Below are 21,896 nucleotides of genomic sequence, written 5' to 3'. Positions count from 1 at the left end.
CTCCCGCTTGTCTCTGACTCTTCGCTTGTGTAACACCACTCCAGATTCATCAGGTCAGCCACCTATTGTAAACAAGCGGGATCTGCTTCACGCAGACCCAAAGGTCAGGAGGAAGGCTGATAATCAACATCCAGACACCAGTCCCTCTCTCTCGCTTGCTTGTGTTGGTAGATGCTGATGAACACAAATGTTTGACGCACAGAGGCGGGATGTTTTTATGAAGAGTGATACTCAATTGTAGTCACGCACTACCACGCAGGCTGGTACTTTAACAAGAACTGACAGTTAAACACACAGTATGTAATTTCAGCTGCTCTCAATCAAACCAATGAAAACAAGTAGTTAGATGAGGTTGTCAGGTAGCGAAGGAGGATGATGAGAGCGGTTTTGTTAATTTTTAATAATGTAAGTACACAACAAAATATGTAACATACTGTAGGTGTGGTCATTTCTGGACATTTTAATATGGAAATGTTGCATATGAAATCTTTAATTGAGAGCTGTCAATCACAATTAGGACAGTGATTAATTCAAATTAGAGAGCTCATTAAAGCCACAGGGTTCCTGCACATTTTACAAAGCAAAGGAGAATTTCCCTTCCAAGGAAGCTCATAATCTCAGAGGACAAAAACATACATGTGACTTGTGTGTTTAAACACATAATATACTACACCGTAGAGCGGAATATCTAATACACAACTACCTGGAGGCATGTTATTCAGAATTTGTTTTTGTTCCACGGTATTTTTCATTTAGCGCTGCCTCATCACCCGACCACCAACAAGAACCTCTGGAGACCCAGAAGTCTTTGTTTTTACCATTGAGCGTGGAGGACAACGGTCACGGAGCTCAGAGAGAACAAACACTGTGGGGAGGGCGGGCTGTAGAGGAGGGTCAGCAGGGCAGAGGGGAACAGGAGGTGAGGGGAAATATAATAATGATAAACAGATTTCTGGTCAGAGTGCCCATCTCCTCGTCTCTGGGGTGCCTTTCCACCTTGTCATGTCCAAAGTCCTTGCATATAAAACTCAGCAAAAGGACGGGAGACAGCAAAAAGTGCGTGTATGTGTGTTTGCGCGTGCATTTCTAATTTATTGGCCCACTGATTTGCTGATGTGTGTGAGGCTGCATGCAGCTCGGAGCACTAGCCTGGAACATCCGGGCCTTGCTTCATTAGGTGCTCACGCCCTTAAGCTGCTGACATTTCCAAACTTGTTCCCGAGTCTTCTAATTGTCGTGAAAAATTGGACACAACCACCAACACTGAGAAGCTGCATGGTGGATCTTGATTTGACGGCATTTCTCTTGTGTGCGAGTGTCATTTACCTCGCTGCTTCAATGTGGAATGCAGAAACTTGCTTATTTCTGTCCTGGACTGTAAGTGATGCAGAAAATGACACCAGACTATTCATTCTGAGATATACAAAAATCTATTATAAAACATATTAAAACACAATAAAATGCACAGGAATTTTATTACGATTGACAAAATAGTGTTATCCATAGTATCAATGGCAAGTTGTACACCACATGTGCCAATAAGATGCTAATAGAGGTGTAATAACCAAACTAGTAAACTGGAACTTCTATTAAATTCTCTCTAACACAGAATTCAAAAAGCTGCCATCACCTGTAATAACTACATTTTGGATTATTTCTAATAAACAGTCACAAAGTTGTTTTTTTTCCAGTTACTCCAACAAAACACACTCGCTCAAATACACACAGAGTCTCAAAACAATTAATAGTGCATGCAAATCCATTCTCACTGCTAAAAAACAAAATGTCACCGTTAAATGTCAACACAACATAACTACATCACTGTGGATCCCACATCGTAGTTTATCATGAAAGTTAAAATTAAATACTGATAAAAGTTTTAAAAGACAGTGTTATTTACCGTATCAGATTAGAGAATAATCATAAATCAATCAAATAAAATCACACTTCTGACAACTCTATGTGCATTACAGGTTTTAGTACTTATTAACAATGACTAGACAGTAACTAAAGAGGAGATAAATCATCTCCTTACATGTGTTAGACTTCCAAGGCTTTGCTGGCAGCTACAGTATTTCATGTACGAAACCTATTGTCACTTTTATAATGTAAACACTACAAGTGCAAAATATTGCATCACTACAAGAACAATTCATGTTTTCACAGTAATATTAGATTGGTGTGGAATGAATGGTTAGGAATGACCAAACAAAGAAGTAAATCTGTACATTCATGATTATTTGAGAGAACGTTGGTGACGATTACGGAAGATACGAAGATTCACTCTCTGAAGAATTTCTGTCACACTCATGATCCTAAGAGGATAAAGCCTACTTTTTTTGATGATCCCCTGACATTTCCTCTAGCGCTGCCATTTGATGTTTCAAGCACTAAGTGAAATATTAAACCATACAGTGGTAAGATTGCCACAAAATTTGGTTAACATATTCACGGTCTCCAGCGAGTGAATCCTAATGACTTTGATGATCGTCTGACTTTTCCTCTGGGAAGACCAACAGGTCCAAGTGGTCACCTATCTACCTTAATATCTTAACATCTAATGGAAGAATTTGTACCAAAGTTCCCATTCATGGAGACCAGACAATGAATCCTACTGACTTTGGTGATCACTTTTCTTCAATAGCACCACTATGCAGTTGACATCTGAGGATTTCAGTGGAATACAAAGTACAACTTTGATTGAGCATGCTAATGACATAGCCATTAGCCATGATTAGCAAATGTTAGCATGCAAACATACAGCACTGAGATAGTTCACATTGTAAACATTAGCTTACCATCAGCATGTTTAAAATTCTCATTGTGAGCATGTTAACATGCCAACAATAGCATTTAGGTTGAAGCACCTTTGTTCAGCACCATGTTCAGCCTTAACCCTGATTTATGGTAGAGTGCTCAACATTTTTGATAAGTGTGCCTCGACAGACAAAAGTGTGGTGAAACACTTTCCTTTCATGACGCTCACCTGGAGAATTTTGTTATTGGGGACTTATTTGGAGGGGCAGTGTGGTTGGGTAACAAGACAAGCTCTTAGAAGAATATCTATACGTCAATGATAAAATGTAACTAATGCAACTTTGTTTATATAGTAAATAAAAGAATTAGGAAACATCATTCAGCTCTTAATTTCTGTCGACACACATCAGAAGTGTTGTGTGCTCTACCATACATCAGTCCTTACAGAGCTGCTGGCATTACTGCAGGCTCTTAGTTTTGTTTGCTTGTTAAATGACTTAAGCTGGAGTAAGCGATTCAGGAGAGAGACTGTTGATATTTGATGTTTCAAACTCAGTAGCCAGCGAAAGCAGAGAAAAAAAATGGCAGAGGTGAGAGGTCAGCTTCCCTGGTTTCTGATTGGCTGTTGTGTGGCTCGGTCTGAGTCAGTTCGTTTCCTATATACACTGCCAAGACAGTGTATGAACACCAAATCTTTTTTTCCAGCACACCCACAGAATGGACAGCTGGTGGACTGAATTTGACAAAAACTGTATTGAATTAGAAATGCTGACAGGATTGTAACAGTTAGATAACAAAATGATTGTTGACAGATTTGATTTGACAGAATGAATCAATGACTGTAACTGCGTTTCCATCGACCTGTTTTTAAGCACACTTCCATTGGCGCATAAACAAAAACGTGAAAGCGAAATGGAAACCGACTCAACGGACAAATCAGGACGTACATGAAGCATGTCACTTTAAGGAGATCTATTGTGCTTTTTCTGTTGGAGTCGGAGGAGTCGACCGGAGACACGAGGAGCGGTGCTGGCTCAGGTGTGTGTGAGCTGACCAATCAGAAGAGACTGGGTATTGGGGAGGGGGGACCTTAAAGAGACAGGAGCTAAAAGAGTGTTTTAGACAGAGGGGGAATACAGTGCTTCAGCAAAACTGATGTGTTTTTTGAACACTAGAGCATGTAAACCTATTCTAGAAGTAACCCAAAATAAAATTATGAACCTGAAAATGAGCATAACACTCCTTTAAACCTTCACTGACGCTTCCTTAAATTGTTACATGAAACCAACAAATGCTGTATTGACATACAGATTTCTACACTGTTTTCAACAGTGTGATGTTTACAGGAGCCCTTTTAATTACCTTATCTCATCGTGCCCTTTTCTTCTGCAATGATTTAATGTCACCCGACTGGCACCACCAGATGTTTATCTTTATGTACCAACTGCTAATATTTGTATGATGGTAGTAGATGGAAAGGCACATCAGTTCTGGAAATTCTGCTAAAAGTTTGTACTACACTGGATGGAAACCTGGCTTGTGACAAAGCTGTAGTTCGCGATTGCCTTAATTTGGTGTCTCCACGTCCTCTGGACATGCATCTCCCTGAGCTCCGTCTTCAGCCTCAGGCTCAGTTCGTTCCATCTCTGCCTCAGGGGTCCGTTTCATCTCCACCTGGTCCGCCATGGCTCCACCGTTCTGCTCTCTGTCCTTTGCCGTCTTCTCTTTTTTCAGCATGTGGTAGTTGTAGATGTTCATGATAAAGAGAAAGACCCCGCCAGTCGTGATCACTGAGCCGCACATTAGGAACAGGTACTTGTAGTCATGAGAGATGTCCACCAGGAACCCTGTGTGGAGAAGAAGAAATTATGATATTTCAAACCAAGTGTCAGTTCTCCCCATTTTATACCACCTATGTCTGTATAAACAAAAATGCACTCGTATGTGTTGTACACCGTCACAAGCAAAACACATGTCACTGAATAGTATCTTCATTCTACCACTAATCAAGTTTGAAGGTGAAGAGCAAGACCAAACTCAGATTTGGCTTGTGTGTGTGCGCAAGAGAGCGAAAGTGACCACGCGCCAATCTGAGAAGAGCCATGTCGGAAATGACAGAGGGCCATTACACCCTTCCTGGCTCTCCCTGCATCTCTGGGAAGGCAATTTGGACGGTTGCTACCGAAACGAATCAGAGGAGAGGCCCATTCTCGGAGCCATAAATATCGAGGCCAATTCTGCAGAAAAGTGACAAATGTAGTTTAGATCAGATTTAAGCCTCCAGGTTTTTCAGAGTCTTAACTGCACCTCGCACAAACCCCCCTCCTGCCTCCAGACATGGATCGATGGGCCAGTGTGGCTATCTCTCACAGTCTCAACATGTAGGTGGTGAATGTCTATCTGTCTGTCCATGTTGCAGTATTACAATCCCTTTATACCATTTTAGAGCCTTATTAAAATCAATGACAAAGTGGTTCAATATGTGGATCATTTTGAGGAGTGTGTTCTCTGAAAGGTGCTCTGTGGAGTTTTCTTGTAAACAAAGTTTGTTTACATTAAGCCATTTTAACTAAAACACGTTGCGCGTCTCCTCGAGGTCTAACGAACATTACAATGCATTCCCTTCCTCATGAAACGAACGCAAGGCAAATTGTTCTTAAAATTTTGAAACCTCCCTCAATGTTTACTTCCTGGCTGTTTTCTTCTTCCCTGCCTTTGTTGAGGCTTTCTGGCTACCTATAGATAAGTGCAATATGTGTGAAATCCGTCCTCGTGCATGGGAACAAAACAAGGAATCAAGCCAAAAAATACTGCTCAAAACCTCCACAGAGCACCTTTAAAGTCACCTAAATGATCCAATTTTCAATAAATTCAGTAAAGGGAAGAGAAACATTTCTTTTACTCAGCATCAGTGACTAACTCGGGAGTGTTTCTGACAACCCGGTTCAGTTTTTTCCCTCCAACTTTCCAGATATGTTTGGCTGTGACTGGCGGGCTCCATTAAGGCACCTTGTTACAGCATCTTATCAAAATCTATTAAATTAAAAGGCAGTTTCCTTTGTAGGTCTCTCCTTAAGTACACAAATTATAACAGATATGATGATGATGATGATGATGTTTGTGTGTGCATGTACTGCACTCGGAGGGGTCACTTTGCATTTGGATCAGCCGTCTCGATGCCGCCTGCATCATCTGATTGATAGCACTCATCTGCCGCGTGCACGCCAAATGACCATCACCCTCATTAAGACAGCCCTTGATTGGCTGAGCGGTAATTACATCCATCTGGCATAGCCACCTCTTATTTTAATGTATTCACAGCTTAATTATGGCCCAGGTACAGGACTTCAATGACGAGAGTTTTGAACTGAGCGTCATTAAACACCCAAAGCAAGAGGCTAATTACACCCACTTACCTCACTTCCTCCTAATTGGATTGACCCGGAGGTTTGGGGGAGCAGTAACAAGCAGACTAGTCGGGGGAGATATGACGATTGTGCCCTCTGGAGGAGAACATTAGACGTGCAGGGAGGCACTTATTTACCCTATTAAATGAGCGCCTCAGAACAGGGTCGCACCAGACAAACTGGGGGGGGGGCCTATCAATTTTCAGCTCATTAAAACTCAAAGGAAGTTCGTCAGTGTGCTGATATGCACAGCTGATTGAGTCATGTGCAGCTACAGTACTGCATGTCCTCAGTGTATTTATCTAGGACACTGAGCAGGCCTCTCTGAGTGAAGATGAAAGCTGGCACATTGATTGGTGCACAAACTGATCAATAAATAAGAGCTTTGACCATTTTGATTGTTTGTTTTGTGTCTAACAGTTTTTAAAGTACATTACTAACCACGCTGGTGTTAACGTTGAGAATGTTACTCTATGTGATATTTGACGGATTTAAACTGCATAACATTGATTAAGTCCACGTACTGAAGAGGACACTGTCTGACAAGTTCCTCACATGGGCCGAGTAGAGTTAAAGGATAAGTTCACCCCAAAATGTCAATTCTGTCATTATCCACTCACCCTCAAGCCGCTGGAAAGTTGGCTGAAGTTTAATAGTCCACAAAACATTTCTGGAGCTTTACAGCAAAAAAGAGTTGCAGCATTCTCCTGAACAAATGGTTAAAAAAAAAGAGGAAAAAAAAAAAAGGTATTATCCAACACCCGAGATCCCAAAATGATTTGAAGAGACGTTACTTATACCCATTTTAAAGCTGAAATCTTCACTATAGCTGCCAGGCTAACAGCATTAGAACGCACCCCATCTGAAGTGGGTGCATGAGCTTGACTGTGCATCGTGGGTGAAAATAACATCTTTTCAAATCAGTTTAAGATCTGAGGGCTTCTGGAGACTTGAGCTACACTGAACGAGTGGTTTTATTTTTAACGCTTTAAAAAAAGTCCCCATCAACTTCAGCTGTTTAGGAGAATGCTGCAACACTGTTTTGCTGTGAAGCTCCAGAAATGTTTTGTGGACTACAAAACTTTACCAGACTTTCCATCGGCATGTAGTTGAGTAGAATTTTCCCTCTTTTTTTTTCTCTCTTTTTTTTGTAATATGCCATCCAGCTCAGTCGGTCAACATTAATAACTGCAGCAGCTACAGCAACAGGTCAATTATCACACAGAGTCACTGTGTGATAATTGACAAAAATGTTTGAGTAAAGGAAGCCTGTCAGTTGACCAATTAGTGTGCAGCACACTTCACATCCTCCTGTGGGACACATTTGACTATCATTTGACATAAAGTAATTTGACTATGTCCAACAATGCTTGTCACTTAAGTGTCAGTGACAGAACATCTTGAGAACAATCAGCTGAAGTTAATCTTTTATTGCAACTAGTGAAAATATTTTCAAACAGTGGATCTAAAGATAGATAAATGTTTCAAAAGTACGTTTACGGAGCCCTCTGGGACACATTTGTGTTTAAAATCGTCTGAAACTGTCCGACCAACAGTCTAAAAGCTTCAGTTTACAGTGATATAAAACTGAAACAATCTGCTTATAATTGAGAAGCTGGAACAAAGGATTTCTCAAGTGAACAAAATTAATAAATTGATCAACAAAGTGAAGGTTGCTGATTATTTTTCTATCGATCGACTGATGAATCAACCAATTGTTCCAGCTCTTAAGTTGACCTGTCTTAACTTAACAGTTTTTTCAAATTACTGTCCACACGTTGATCATCAAATCCAACAGCATCCAACAGACTCCAACAACAAGGCCTCAACTGACAGTTATTTTGTTGCTTGAAAACCATTTTCCTTTTGTAGAGAGTCAGTACGTCATTAATGTTCTCTGTTTTTACTGAATCAAGAGAAGAATGTTTTATAGTGGGCTTTTCACAAGTGCCCTAATATTGAAACTGGCGAGGAGGAAGAGAGGGGAAACAATATCCTTTAGATTACACAGTTATTTAGACCATGAAGGTCGCTGCCCAACACTTCAATCACAGAAGAATGCTGAAGTCATAAATCATCAGATGAAAAGGGCCTTTACTTCTAATTGATAGGCTGTTAGGCAAAAGCAGAATTATTCTTCTTGTGGGTTTTTGTTGTTGAAAAATGAATAAAGTGAGTCTGACCCATTACATAAATCCTCACCAACAATGTATATTAAAGAGGGTCATTTCCCTTATGAATTATCAATGTCTTCATTTCTCATACGATCCACCGAAGACTAAATATTTAACTACAGAAGTATTTGAGGGGCCAAAGATCTCATCATGGTAAGATGAACTGGGGAACTATCTGGGATTGTTCAGAGCCATTTACATTCCTCTAGACTGAAAGTATATCTCAGAAAGGTTTTTACTAACATGCTGCTCTAATATAACATAACTTTACATCCCATTGACGTTTTGATCATTCATGCAGATTCGGTCTGAAAGAGGTCATATTGGCTGAAGTGAACGTGACAGGTGCATGCTACTGCCTCAGAAGAGAGTGATGTTAGTTTGACCACAGCATTTGGAGCAGCAACAGCTGCCACAACACAACTCACAGAGCCAATTACAGCAGCCTACATTAAAACCTTGAGCGCCTGTTTGCTGCAGTTTGTGTAAAAATTCCCCACTTCTTCTAACAGTGACATTTCAGTCAGACCTGAACACACAGATGCATATTTTTGGATTCAGGGTGACTTTCGCTTTCAAAGGATATCATTATATTCGATGTTCATCTCAGTTATGTCCACAAATGTCATGTTGATAGTTTTTTTTATTAAATCACAGGATGAAAAAAGGTCTTAAGGGAAATATTAGAAATGCTTCACCATGGTGAATGAGAGAGAGACGCAGTAAAAAAAACTTTGCTGTAGCCTACATATCCTGGTCAGATAGCATGTTGTTGGTAGTATTCAGGAGTAAGGACCACAGCAGCATCCAACGGGACTGAAGTGACATTTACCGGTCTGTTTACATGCTGTTTAATGTGCTCCTACTGAGCAGCTAATTAGCAACGTAGCCCACAAACTGACATTCACAGTGCACTTTTGCCCTGCGAATGTTTGTTTGTTGGCTCGTTGACAAGGTAAGGTGCAGGAAAAACCTGTTACTGGTCAGCTAATGTGGGGTGCTGTTCAGAGATTTGCATGAGGCTACAGCTTTGCCTCTTTATTTGTGCTTTCAAAACATTTTGGCTGAGGCCAGAGTCCTGATTGGATCATGCAGACAGAACAAAGCTTTATTAATAAAGGTTCCTAAGATCTATTCACTCTCATGGCCTCACAGTACTTAAAAAAAGGTGCTATATGTAAGAATTGGCAACATGTGGAATTCTTACTCCAAACTGATAGGGGGTGATCATATCACCAGAGAAAAGTTAATTGCCGCTAGCTGAAGCTGCTATTTGCTAGTTAGCTCAGTTAGCCATGTAGCCAGTGGTCCAGACTGGAGCTCAGAGCATCAGCCTACATGAAATGTGTTCCCTCACTGTCTCATTAAATCAACTTCTTCTTCGCCGCTCTAAAAACAGTAGTTGCCAGGGGCAGCACAGGGTAACTTCCTGTGTTGGCTTTTAGAGCAGCGAAGAAGAATTGATTTCTGGTGTGTAACGTTAAGCAGAGCTGACGGAGCCAACTGGGAAGTAGCAGGGTCCCGTTTCTAAATTACGTGGTATCGGATCTGTACATAGACACACGTACTCACTGATACCGATCCATGCATTTTCGTCAGTATCGGCAGCATTTCCAATACTGGTATCGGAATCAGAACAACTCCAGAGGTTCTTACATATTGCACCTTTAAGGAGAATCTTAAACTTTCAGAAAGTCTAGTTTCTGCAGCCACGGTCTTATCTACATCACAAAACCAGTGAACACCTTAAACTTTAACAGTTTGCTTTTATTTACTTGAGGAAATGTGATTCTGTGGCTGTTGTGGTATCACAGTGTAGCAGTACAGTACTAATGTAGTCAATGTAAACACACAAACCTCGGCTTCCTTGCTTTGTGTTCCATCATTTGTATGGAGGCCAAATCCTACAGTAGACATCCTGACAAGCCAGAGCAGCTAATATAGCCAGCTTCTTTACAGCATTAAATTACTGTGACCAATCACTACTTTATTCGTGGACCACTCATGCACCCCAAACACTGCTACTAACCACTGATAATCCTGCTCCGTCTCAAAGTAATGACAGCCCAGCGGGCAACTGAACTCCACTGCAACATAATGCTCGGCACATTACTGTGACTGAGATAAACACACAATGAGAAACAGAAAGAATTTCTCATTGCTGTAATTCAGTTTGCTTTATTGTTTGCAAAGGAGCTCGCTCCAAACTGGCTATTTATTTCTTCTGTAACAACAGAGTTCTTTCCAAGTGTGTTTGTATGTGTACATTATTCACTTCCTCTCAGCCCTTCAGTTGCAGAAAACCAATCTAAAGTGAGCTGAAAGTAAATACTTGTGCCTCTGCCTGGCTTATTTGAGTCAACAACTGAGATAAACATGGTTTTTCTGAGAGCTCTTGTTCTGTTCTGTTCAGTGAGTCATAGTGATTATGTCATGTCTGTCGATGTATAGTGTGTACAGTTACCTGCAGCGGGTGGTCCCAGTAGCATGGGGAAGCACTCGAGGATGGTGACCAGTCCAACGGCACTTGGGAATCGTTGATTTCCCATCAGGTCCATCAGACATTCAAATATCAGGGCGAAGACCATGCCGAAACTCACGCCAAAAAACACTGCGTAGACCACCAGGAGGGCGTAGCTCTTCATCAGTGGGCACAGCAGGTGGCATGTGCCGTTGAAAGCCACGGCAAAGCTGAAGAAATACTGGATTCTGGGCCTGATCCACTTGCTGTTGGCAACCAGGCCTGTGCCTGGTCGAACAAACATGTCCACAAAGCCCATAATAGACAGCAGATAGGCTGCAGAATACTCCTCTACACCTTGGTTAATAGCGTAGGCCGGCAGGAACACAATGGGCGCATATGCACCGAAGATGAACATCACGCTCCCAATGAGGTAAATGACGAAGCCTCTATCTTTGAAGAAGGACACATCCAAGAACTTCTTAGCATTCTTCATCCAGCTTCTTTTTAGCTTTGTGTTGCAGTCATTTGGCTGTTCCTCCACCTTCTTCTGCAGTGTACAAGCAGATGGTTTAGAAGGTGGAACAACAGGTCTCATCAAGGCCCCAGCTACACAACAATTGAGCATGAGACCGCCGAGGATAAGGAGACTTCCTCTCCAGCCAAACTTGACCAGTAAATATTGGTTCAGAGGGGCCACGAAACATAGAAACACTGGACTCCCGGCCATGGCTAGTCCATTGGCTAAAGGACGCCTGGCCAGGAAGTATTTGCTGATGATGGTGAGAGAGGCGTTGAGGTTTAAGGAGAGTCCACAACCTGTGTACAGACAGGAAAAAAAACACTGTCATGTTGCAGAAATCCTCAGTAAGCCATCCTTTCTGAACCTGAACTCCAAAGGGTACTAATTAAATCAAGACTGATTCTGCTTGGTGCTCATTAAGGTTCCATCTCATTTCACTTTTGCTGCTAAAATCTCATTACAGAATGCTGGAATTATTTCAGATATAATTTCTCCATTTAAGTAGAAACAAATTAGAGAGCCTGGGTAATACATTTACTCACTTGCCTTTTTACCCAAAATTCAATTAAACAGCACCTTGTTTTCCATGAAGATGAAGAGCTACAGGTAGGTAGTTAGGGTGCTAAATGTTCTCTTCACAAAGTCAATTTAATTGTCTTTTCTGTTTCCATGATATCTTAGGGAAAAAGGTTTTTGTTCTTTTGTGAATATCTAAATGTACACCCACAATATAAATCAGGTCCAAAAAGACGATAACCATATTTATATTCAAAAAGGTGACTTTCATGTGTTCTGTATCCCTATCCATACACAGTGCATTTGAAAACAGAAATTCAACATGTTTTGATCCACAAAAATGTGGCTAATAAGTAACTAGTAAGTGGCTGAATTGCTTTTAGATGTAAGGATTGCATAACAAGTCACAGCGAGCACTGACACTGTGAGCTCGACATCTTATTTTTGAGAGTCAAGACAAATAAACACAAATATAAGTACATGTTAAAAAGTGAAATGGATTTTTTTTTTTTTTTTTTTACCAAATTAGCTTTAGGTAAACGTATGTTAACTTAATTTGACATTTTGGTTTAATTTACGCTAGTTAAAAAAAAGGAATGCTCCACTGTTGTTAAACCTTATTCCATGTCTTTTCTGGAATGGGTGATTATCAACACATGGTGCAAAGTCCATCAAAAATATCAATGCAACTAACAGGTGCGACCCCTGATTGTTCACACGTTGATGTAGACATGTGGACATCATAAACTACAGCAACTTATCTTTTCCCATGAACTATGGCCACAGGCACATTTGAATCTTGGGTAAACTGATGCATGGCACCACAACACACAACTCAAAGTTTTGCTCAGCTTTTCCGTTTTCTTTGGAACCGTCAACTGTTTTTTATTGTGCATTTTACTGTGCATGTTTTCTCACAATCTCCTCACTGTCAACTCCACCACTGACCTGGTGAGGTATGAAAACGCACGCCATCCATCCCCTTCTAGGCAGGTGCCCTAACCAGTAGGACTCTATGGTGAAATGACAATGATCCTTCACTGGCTTCCCACCAACAGTCAATTGTGTTAACGACAGACGGCCAAGTCAGAGGTACCATCACCTGGGATTTGCACCCTGGGGTTCTGCGTTTATAATAAAATGATGAAACTGCCCGATAATTCACCGCCCATTGGATAAACATGTTGGATCTCTGCAAGCTGACACTTTAGCTGTGCAGTTTTTCCACCATTTTAAATGGCTTCTGTCACTGTTACAAATTTTCTTTCTTTAAAACAGTCAAAGCACATTCGTTTTTTACTTGAACATCTTTCTTGTCCCACATAATCAAAACCATTAATCTTTTCTTGGATATCCTCTATGCCTCACAACTGCTTTACTGCAACCTTGTGTTATGACATTAAGACTGATCTTGACTGTTCATCACTAAAAAAAGACACAAAAAAGTCAAATCAGTTAAATGTGACATCTTGGCTAGCAGATGTATATACAAGGATGAGAACTTACTTAAAGAAACTCACCGAGGCTGGGATGTTTTCCAACTAAATGGTTATCTTTTTGCATATATGCGTGCATTTGTATATATGTCTGTATGTCAGCTGGGTGAAACTGCCCAATGCCTATGTGTCAGCATACCAGGGCACAGGGGAGCAGAGCAGGGCACACACATGCCCCAGCCACTTGCTGGGCCGATTAATCCTTCACAGCAGTCCTTGGCAGGGTAATGAGCCTCGCAGGGTTACAGGGAGCCCCCATGTGACGACAGTGATGGGAGCCTACGGGAGAGTACAGAGGGCCACGGAAGACCATGCTCTCTGGGATCAGGGACGGCTCTGTCTTAATTACCGTCCGGGTCCTGGTCCCCTTGGTGCTCTAACTGCACCCTAGGAGCTGGGGCAGATGCCCTGGGCCCCGACAAACAGCACAACAGCCCAGTCAAGGGAAGAAGATTTGGCAACCCAGAGATTCTGAAGGGATGTGAGGAGATGCTGACTTTCACTACTTCAGAGGTGCTTAACAAGGGCTGATGGGAATGGTAAGTAAAGAGGTAAACAAGTCTGGAATCCATATCATGAAATTAGCTGGCTTCTCTTCAAACACAGGTACTTTGTCTTAGTTTTCAGTTCTGATTGACTAATTGTCCAAGGATCCCCGAGGCTGGTATGTAAACTCCATCAACCTGGCTAAAGTTCATTAGGCAGCAGGGTCAAAAGATACTGGAAAGGGCTATATTAAAAAATATCTGAGTACTTTACCTCCAATGATGCCGATGCAAAGGTAGAGGTAAATGATGGAGTTCCCAAAGGAAGCAGTTACCATAGACACCCCACACATCAGTCCGCCCAGCATGACTACTGGCCGGCTTCCATAGCGCTTGACCAACACACTGCTCACTGGTCCTGTGAAGAGAAAGCAGTTCAATACGATCATATGTTACATTTCAATACAAACAGTTAGTAGTTAGTAATGAACTTATCTACTGGTGGTGATTAACAGTTCACACAGCTGCACCAGTTCCCACTCTAGGTCTAAACCAAGGGCAAAAGGACGTCACAGCAGGTGATGGAACGCCACACTTTTGCGTCCACTGCAAAGCAACTTTGCGACTCATTACACTCTCCCCTAAAAATGTCAAATACTGCACTCTGTGATCAATCAACAATTAAACAGCCTTTTATATGCTGTCACTCTTCCCTTCATTCATAACCTTGCCTGAAAGAGTGACATTGCACCACCGGTCCTTCTGCAGCACGCCATAATGAAAACTTGTTACTTCTCTGTGCTATAAAGACCAATCAGTTGAATATTTATTTTTACTCAATTCATATAGAAAAATGGGGCGAGCATCAATCAAACTAATATATGGGCTGCCATGATTATTGAAACATACTGCAGCTTTTCGAGGCTGTGATGTGAAGGGCGTCTGTGTGGATTGTGATAACTGGAAACAGTTTACCATGGCTGACAATTAATTTCTCAGTACATGATTAAAAAAAATGAATATTAAGAGGGAAAGTGTGTTGTCCTGAAGTGAATCTGTATTAACAAGAGTGTGTTCTCGTTATATTTTTGATTGTTACGACCACATTCTTTACATTGTCTAAATTAGATGTTTTATCACTTTCATATGTTACTTGTACAATATATTTTTTGATTACCCATAACAATTATCAAATCTAAATATGTTTTTCTTCAAAACCTTTTTTCAAATAGGAAACAACTAATGCAGCAATTATTACATTTTGGCTGAACTCTACAACAAGCTAGACATGACACACATTTGAAATACATACATACAGCAGACACTGGAACAATATTAGTGCTCATTCGGAGTCATAATTCTGATTACATGACAAATAGTAGTACAGTAGTCCAATATTCATTCTTCATATGGCTCTGTTTTGATCTCCACAAACTCCTGAGAAATATAGACCTGTTTTTTTGCTGATAAATACTCACCTATGTTCACCAGCAAGTCGTTAACGTTAGCGTTGCTGAAAACCAATACCCGCTGCAACTTGAAACAAGGCTTATAAAAGCTGTGACACTGAAGGAAGCAGTTAAGCTGCGAGCTGTAAAATCAAAACAACGTGCTTAAAAGACGCTAAAACACTGCAGAGTTTGGGTAATCACTAAATCCAACTCTTTTAAGATTACGCGTCATGGAATTTGAGCTATTGCTTAAATATAAGTGCCGTTTGAATCAATAACAAGCTGTCTGCTTTTGGGAGTAGGGAATGACTGCCGTTTGTTTTCCAGTCCGAGTGGTGACATCAATACATGGACTTTTTTAAAGGCTTTAGCATCAAGCCAGCATGCAGCAGGTGGTCAAACAGAAGCAGTAGTGCATTGGACAAGCTAACACAAACATGTTAGACCACATTAAACACAGTTCTGACCATCAACAACAGAACATAACACCTTAAATGAATGTCCCATGCTTTGTTTTTTCCTCAGGGCGACTGGGGTGCATCAATATACACTGCTGTTTGTTAGCATGCCACATCACTTATAAGCTAACTATAGTGCATAGTAACCAACTGGTATTTTTCCACAAGAAAAACGCTGTAATTAAAATAAAAAGGTAGAGAGCTGCAAATAACTGTTATTTTCATTAATTAATTAATCTCCTCATTATTTTCTCAATTCATTTAGTGTTTATAATATCTATCAGTCTATAATATGTCAAAAAAATAGTTAATTTCACACATAATTTCCTGAAGCCCAGCATGACGTCTTCAAATTTCTGCAATTTCTAAAAAATGATTTTCAGTTTACTATTATATGGGGGCGTAACGATTTTGTTTCTGAATCAAAACTAGATTGGAATGAGTTTTTAATTTATCGGTGATATCGACCTTTGTAACGAACTGAATTTCTATCTTCTGTTGTTTAGTGCTGAATTGTTAAACTCTGGAATCTTTATTTTGGGGATTATTGATTGCAATAATCTAATAATAAATCCGTGAGTAATGAACGAAAAGTGTGACCTTAGAATCGTAAGTCTGATCAAATTGTTTATTTGGAGAATTGTGAAACATGAGGGAAAAACAGTAAATCCTAACTTTCTAGACAATTAATCAGTGAATGACGCAGCTCCTTAGCTTTTTCTTCGCCTTACTTCAGTCTGACAAGCTGCCAACTTGCTGGCAGATCTCTGAGAACAGGACTCACTGACTGAGCCATGCGCTGATATCACAACCGAGATTTTAAATATCCCTATAAAAACTCATCCGTGGTTATCTCATGAACAGTAAACTAAAAAAAAAAACATTAATTTTAATACACATGTACACATTTACATGCAAAATGTGTAAAACTGGATCACAATGAGGTTTTCTTTCTTTGTCACTCCACACTCAGCTGTATTGAATTGTCCCGTCTGCTGTACCACTGTAACTACACTACATGGAATAAAAATATCCATCCTGCTGTTTATACAGTTAACCAGGTGCCTGCGGGGGTCAATGATAGATCATCTCTCTCTCTGTAGCTGTGTCACAATAGGGCATCTCCCGCACCACCAACATTTCTACTTCCATTATAACTTCATCATTCGGACTCCTTGAGTCAGAGGTTCTCTGAAAAAGGCTGTCACGTCTCTCCCATGGGGACCTGGTGTCAGACCCCAGAGTGCTGAACCTTCCTCTGATATATTCCCCCTGTCTCTCTCCTCCACTGGGTGACATTGCTGAAGCCTTGCCAAGGACAATATGATAAAGCCCTGTGCCTGAGCCACAGTGGAGGGGAATATTTCACCAGTTAGGCCTCTCTGAGTCGAGTCCAGGTGAGTCGCACGGCCCGTTGTCCTGTAACCTTGAAAACGGCTCCTGATAAATGCACGCGGGGCCTCCATGAGACGTTTATTTTGTCACATTTTGTGTCGTCTAATGAGTTTTTCAAAGTACTCCAAACAGTGTGTGAAACAAGACCTAACACACAGAGGAGAGAAGTCATTTCAGGATTCTCGGACCAGGACAAGCCAAAGCTAGCTGGTTTAATGGAGGAGCCACATTCATATGAATGAAGAGGCTGTGACAAATAGAGAGCTGCTGTCTGTCGGGGCCCAGCCTGAAGGCGTCACAAGACTTATATGGTCACAAGATGATCAACACGAGGAGGAAGATGAAAGAAACATGTGTATAGCATGAAATTAGGTTTAAATTTACAACCTTTTCTGAAATAACTTTTTTTTTTCTTACTTAATTTTTTTTTAAAACAGTGAAGAGTTTTACCTCCTCTTAATAAGAAGCTATTAAATATACTATCATTGTTTGGTTTAGCTAATCACAGTTCGTGGACATTTTAAATCCTTGAAGAGTGAGTACTAGCAGGCATTGTTTGGCCAAGGAGGGTCAAAAGCCATTGGCAGTGTAGTTACACACATTGCACAGTCATTAGCAGTGTTGCTGTAAAAAGGGAAATCTTGTTTTCATCTTGGCAAAACTCTTTCTCTAGGATCTCTGGTCCTTTAACATCAAAATACTTACACACATCCTATGTGTGCCTTTGTGTTGAATCTGAATATTGAAAAAGGAAACCGTGGCACTACTCATAAATGACTCAGAATTAACAGTGTCAGTGTGAATAATTATATTAAAGTCAGGTGAGTACTACAGGCTAACATCCTTCCTCTTATTAGGAAGTCTTAAACTATTTCAGTGGGTGCAGTAACTCATGTGAGGTCAATTTATCAATTATCTATCTGGCCCAAATAAGTAAACAGCACAACCGCTGTTTTCTTTGCAGAGACGACAGACGGCAAATAACTTTCTTTCATTGGCTATAACAGTGAGATTTACTTTTGCCCCCTGGCATCATGCTGGCATGCGCATCTGCAGTCCGCTGGCTGCTAGCTGTAGTCTTTGTGGGTTGTTCACGTGTAACTTTTAGGCTAACAGAAGATGTAAGGCAATCTAAAAAGTGTTTGATCAGGAGCCCATTATCGGTGCTAGTACTTCGAGGTGAACTTGGTGAGTCAGAGCCCTCAGGGAACAAAACACAATCCAAAAAGAGAAAGAAAAAAAAGAGCTCAGTCTGGTTAACCTGCAGGCTATTATATGTGGGCCAATACAAATGTGCTCTTTAGTCGTGTAAAGAGTATTGATTTAGAGGTGATGACTACAGAACCTCTGATTGCCTGAAGGCATGTGACCTCATATCTCACTGAATTACAAACAGCTCTGCTTCACATGGATGACGAGACATTGTAGCACAGCAATGCTAAAGATACGTTCGAGGTAGCTTAGAAACAGTGATACTGTTACATAGTTTGTCCAGCAGAGAAAACAGGTTTCAAGTGTAAAATGTCCTGATCAGTACAAATCATTTTCACAATGTTTAAGCAACTTGCACATATGTAGGTATTATTTTTGGTGATTATTTTCTTCTTCCTTCCCATGAACTATTGTCTATATGAATGTTTGACGTAGTCAGAAAAAGACAACAGCAATAAAAACTAATACAAATGAAATACTTATTATTTATAGTTAGTGAGCCCTTTCAAATTACTCTGAAGGACTCTGCGCACTAGACTCTGAATCTTTTTTCCATTACTTGACAGATGCAGTATTTCGAGCTGTGCACACCTCAACAGGACTCATTCACTATGAACTGTACTGAACAACTTATTGCTGTATAAGTAAATGCAACACATTTTGCAAGTATGGATACTAAATATCATTGCACTTGTGGGGAAAATCGGTTAAAAAAAATTTAAATAAATACAAATGCTGCATAAATGAGGCCCTGGCAGCACTGAACAACAAGCTAGTCATTGCTGTGTGATGTGTGTAGTAGACTCCATAGCAAAAGCTGCAGTCAGTCTCTATACCGCTGTGTCTCTTACTAATATCTCACTTTTCTCATGTTCAGTTTTCTCTTGGCAAAAGGCAGATGAGGTCTTAAGGGGCCCTGTGGAGCTGTCTTGTAAACAAACTTATGTTTGCATGCAGTCTTAGTGTGTGGAGCACATTGCCTTCCTCAAAAAATAATTTCCAAAATTGATTTTTTTGTAAGTATTTTTTAAATCCAGCATGGTTTACATCCCTGTTTACTAGCTTCCAGTCTCATTATTATTTGCCTTTGCTGGTGCCTTGCAACATATCACTGTTGATCAGTGGAACTGTGTGATGCAAGAATGTGTGCACGCGTCCTTGTGCACCACATAAACAAAACAGGAACCAGGGGGCTAAGAGAGGTGTAACACTCCACAGGTAATCTATAGATTCTGCTTGCTTCACTGGATAGGTAACTACAAACTGAACTGGGTCTGAATAGGACCTAAAATAAAAAGCATGCCATATTCCAGAAATTGTGAAGGGAGGGAGTTTTAGAGTGAGTGTCAAAGACGAGGGAGGGTTTTAATAGTCAAATTACTTTTTCCAAGGTCGATAACTTACAGTACTGACACTGAGCGTAATCACCATCATGGAAATGAGAAACAAAAGAAGCTTTGCCTGCACTACAGCTATAAAAACTTGCTTAACAAAAGGACGCACAAAGCAATATGTATACTGAAATATACTGAGAGACGAAAGAGCCACATTTTCTAGACAAGTGTATTACCAAGCAGTATACACATACAAGAACGAAGGTAACTCAAAGGTTAGCCTAATAGTGTAAAGCAAGTGATCTGTAAAATATCCGATGGTGCCAATTTGTTGATGCAGCACATGCTAATCGAATCAACTCACCGCCTGCATACATGGCAGCTAGCATGATAGAGGAAATCAATGCTATTTCACTGAAGCTGGCCCCCAAGTCTTCTTGAATCTCTTTGAAGAAAATGGAGAGGACTTTGGGCGTGGAGTAGGCAAATCCGATGGAGATGTGGGCCCCGAACACCACAACCCAGCCCCAACCACCGTCCAGGGGCTTGAAGCCCAACTCATCTGCTGGAGCCGGGGACATCTTCCTGTTCAGAGAGCGGAAAAAACATACACGATGACACTGCGTTATCAAAACAACATATTATACAAGCTGATTAAATACATATTAAAATGCTTGATTATACAGCATGGAGTCATAAGTCATATCTGCAAACTTATTAATGTCAGGAAATAAGTGGCCAGATTTCAAAATAAAAGACTCAACATATTGCTCCCACAGTTCTAGTGACAATATCACAACAGCATCAAAGTTTTAATGTTTTCTGACGCTGAGAAAGGTTTGTTTACATAAGTCATGTGTTTTAATATAAAAATATGCTAACTGAGCTAGCAACAATTTCATAATGGTGATGTATCATCATTAAATCAAGCTGTTCGGTTATATATGTACTCAATGTGAATCTACAGGTAATGTTATGGTCATAGATGAGTCACTGTGCCTTTAAATAAAACTTTAGTATGATTCATCCCCTAACGGCTGATACAAGTGAGCACGTGGCAGTGTGTATCATTAATGATGCTAACAGTGTTAACACAGGTGTCACATGAGTCTGTGAACAGTGTGAACAGGTGAGGACTCGGCTTTATGTGTTGAGCAGTCAGCCAGAGAGACAATGTACTGTAGCATCTGTTGTGTCGTGTATCTGACTCCACTCACGAGTACAACTACAACATGTAACTCCAGAGAGAGATGCGAACTTACCCGCCTTTTTGTTCTCGTTTCTGAATCCTAAATGCAGCTTTTATCCAGGACTAGTGTCGTGAGACGTTCAATGGTTTACAAATGTAGAAACGTTTTGAATGAAAGAAAGACAGAGACGGGCCGAAACACGTGGACAACAACCGACAACAATGATGCGACGTAACTGCGGTGTTGGACCTGTAACTTGAGCGCAGTAAAAGACAGATAAGCTGGTAGATATACAGTAGAAAGTGTCAGTGTACCGTACCTTTGGAGGAGCGCCTGCTCAGCCCGTGTGTCTCTACTAACTTACTGAGTTTCAGCCTGCTGCTGTCTGTGACGGCTGGTCACGTGCCGCCCCGGTGCCTGGGGGGGTTTCCTCATAGTTTGGGCTGGTTTCGGGCTCATTAGCTGCCTACAGATCACACTACTGTCTGTGGCACTGTTTCATCATCACACATAGCTCTGAGGCAGTGTACAGTGGATCTGACCTGCACACATGTCACTCAAGTCATTTGGTGCAAGTCCCAAATCCCAGCTGAATTACAGCAGTCTTACCTGCAGTATCAAGCCTGTCGTCTAATCTGCCTAATAATGATGCTATGACTAATGCAGCTCACCTGTTCAAAAAGTATGACAGTGAATTGTTGATATTAAGTTAAATAAGTATAATCAAACCAGAAAACAAGAGTATAAGAACTTATTTCTTGATGCCTCTCTCCCTCTCTCTCTCTCTATATATATATATATATATATAGTGAGAGAGAGGGAGATTCCTGCCCCATCACTTTAAAACAGTGAAATACTGACTGCAAGACAAGAACTAGAATGATATCTGTATTCACTCAGAGATACCAGCCATCTAAATACATCTTTTTTATTTCATCAGGATCCATGCATTATTCACTGAAATGTAAAAAAAAAAAAGTATAAATAAAAAAAGACACGCCCCATTCCACAATGTTAAAGAAAGTGAGAAGAAAATT

General features: G+C 40.6%; 1 protein-coding gene across 3 annotated transcripts; it reads right to left on the bottom strand.

Moving 5' to 3' along the window:
* Positions 1-1,456: 1,456 nt before the first annotated feature.
* Positions 1,457-21,316, bottom strand: LOC140998339 (monocarboxylate transporter 2-like). Of its 3 annotated transcripts, none has more exons than XM_073468603.1 (5): positions 21,224-21,316; positions 20,034-20,254; positions 14,094-14,237; positions 10,803-11,618; positions 1,457-4,604 (listed from the first exon to the last, which is right to left on the bottom strand). In XM_073468603.1, exons 1-5 carry the CDS (start codon positions 21,292-21,294, stop codon positions 4,324-4,326), a joined length of 1,533 nt encoding a protein of 510 aa, XP_073324704.1. In that variant the 5' UTR covers positions 21,295-21,316; the 3' UTR covers positions 1,457-4,323. The 3 variants fall into 3 exon arrangements, with proteins under 3 accessions (XP_073324704.1, XP_073324705.1, XP_073324706.1); XM_073468604.1 differs by having other exon boundaries at positions 21,179-21,268; XM_073468605.1 differs by lacking the exon at positions 21,224-21,316 and adding an exon at positions 20,932-21,156.
* Between the last annotated feature and the right edge of the window lie 580 nt (positions 21,317-21,896).

The sequence above is a fragment of the Pagrus major genome, chromosome 6 (assembly GCF_040436345.1).
Source record: "Pagrus major chromosome 6, Pma_NU_1.0".
Lineage (NCBI taxonomy): Eukaryota > Metazoa > Chordata > Actinopteri > Spariformes > Sparidae > Pagrus > Pagrus major.
Note: the sequence above shows the minus strand (reverse complement) of the source record. Positions and strands in the feature narration are given on the sequence as shown.

What these genes read in the sequence shown, in the direction of transcription:
- LOC140998339 (XM_073468603.1), bottom strand. Translation starts at nt 21,294, where the DNA reads ATGAGGAAACCCCCCCAGGCACCGGGGCGGCACGTGACCAGCCGTCAC. An exon ending in AGCTGCCATGTATGCAGGCG is followed by an intron (nt 14,238 to 20,033) that starts GTGAGTTGATTC and finishes TTCTCTTCACAG; the next exon opens with GACCAGTGAGCAGTGTGTTG. An exon ending in TTGCATCGGCATCATTGGAG is followed by an intron (nt 11,619 to 14,093) that starts GTAAAGTACTCA and finishes GTCTGTACACAG; the next exon opens with GTTGTGGACTCTCCTTAAAC.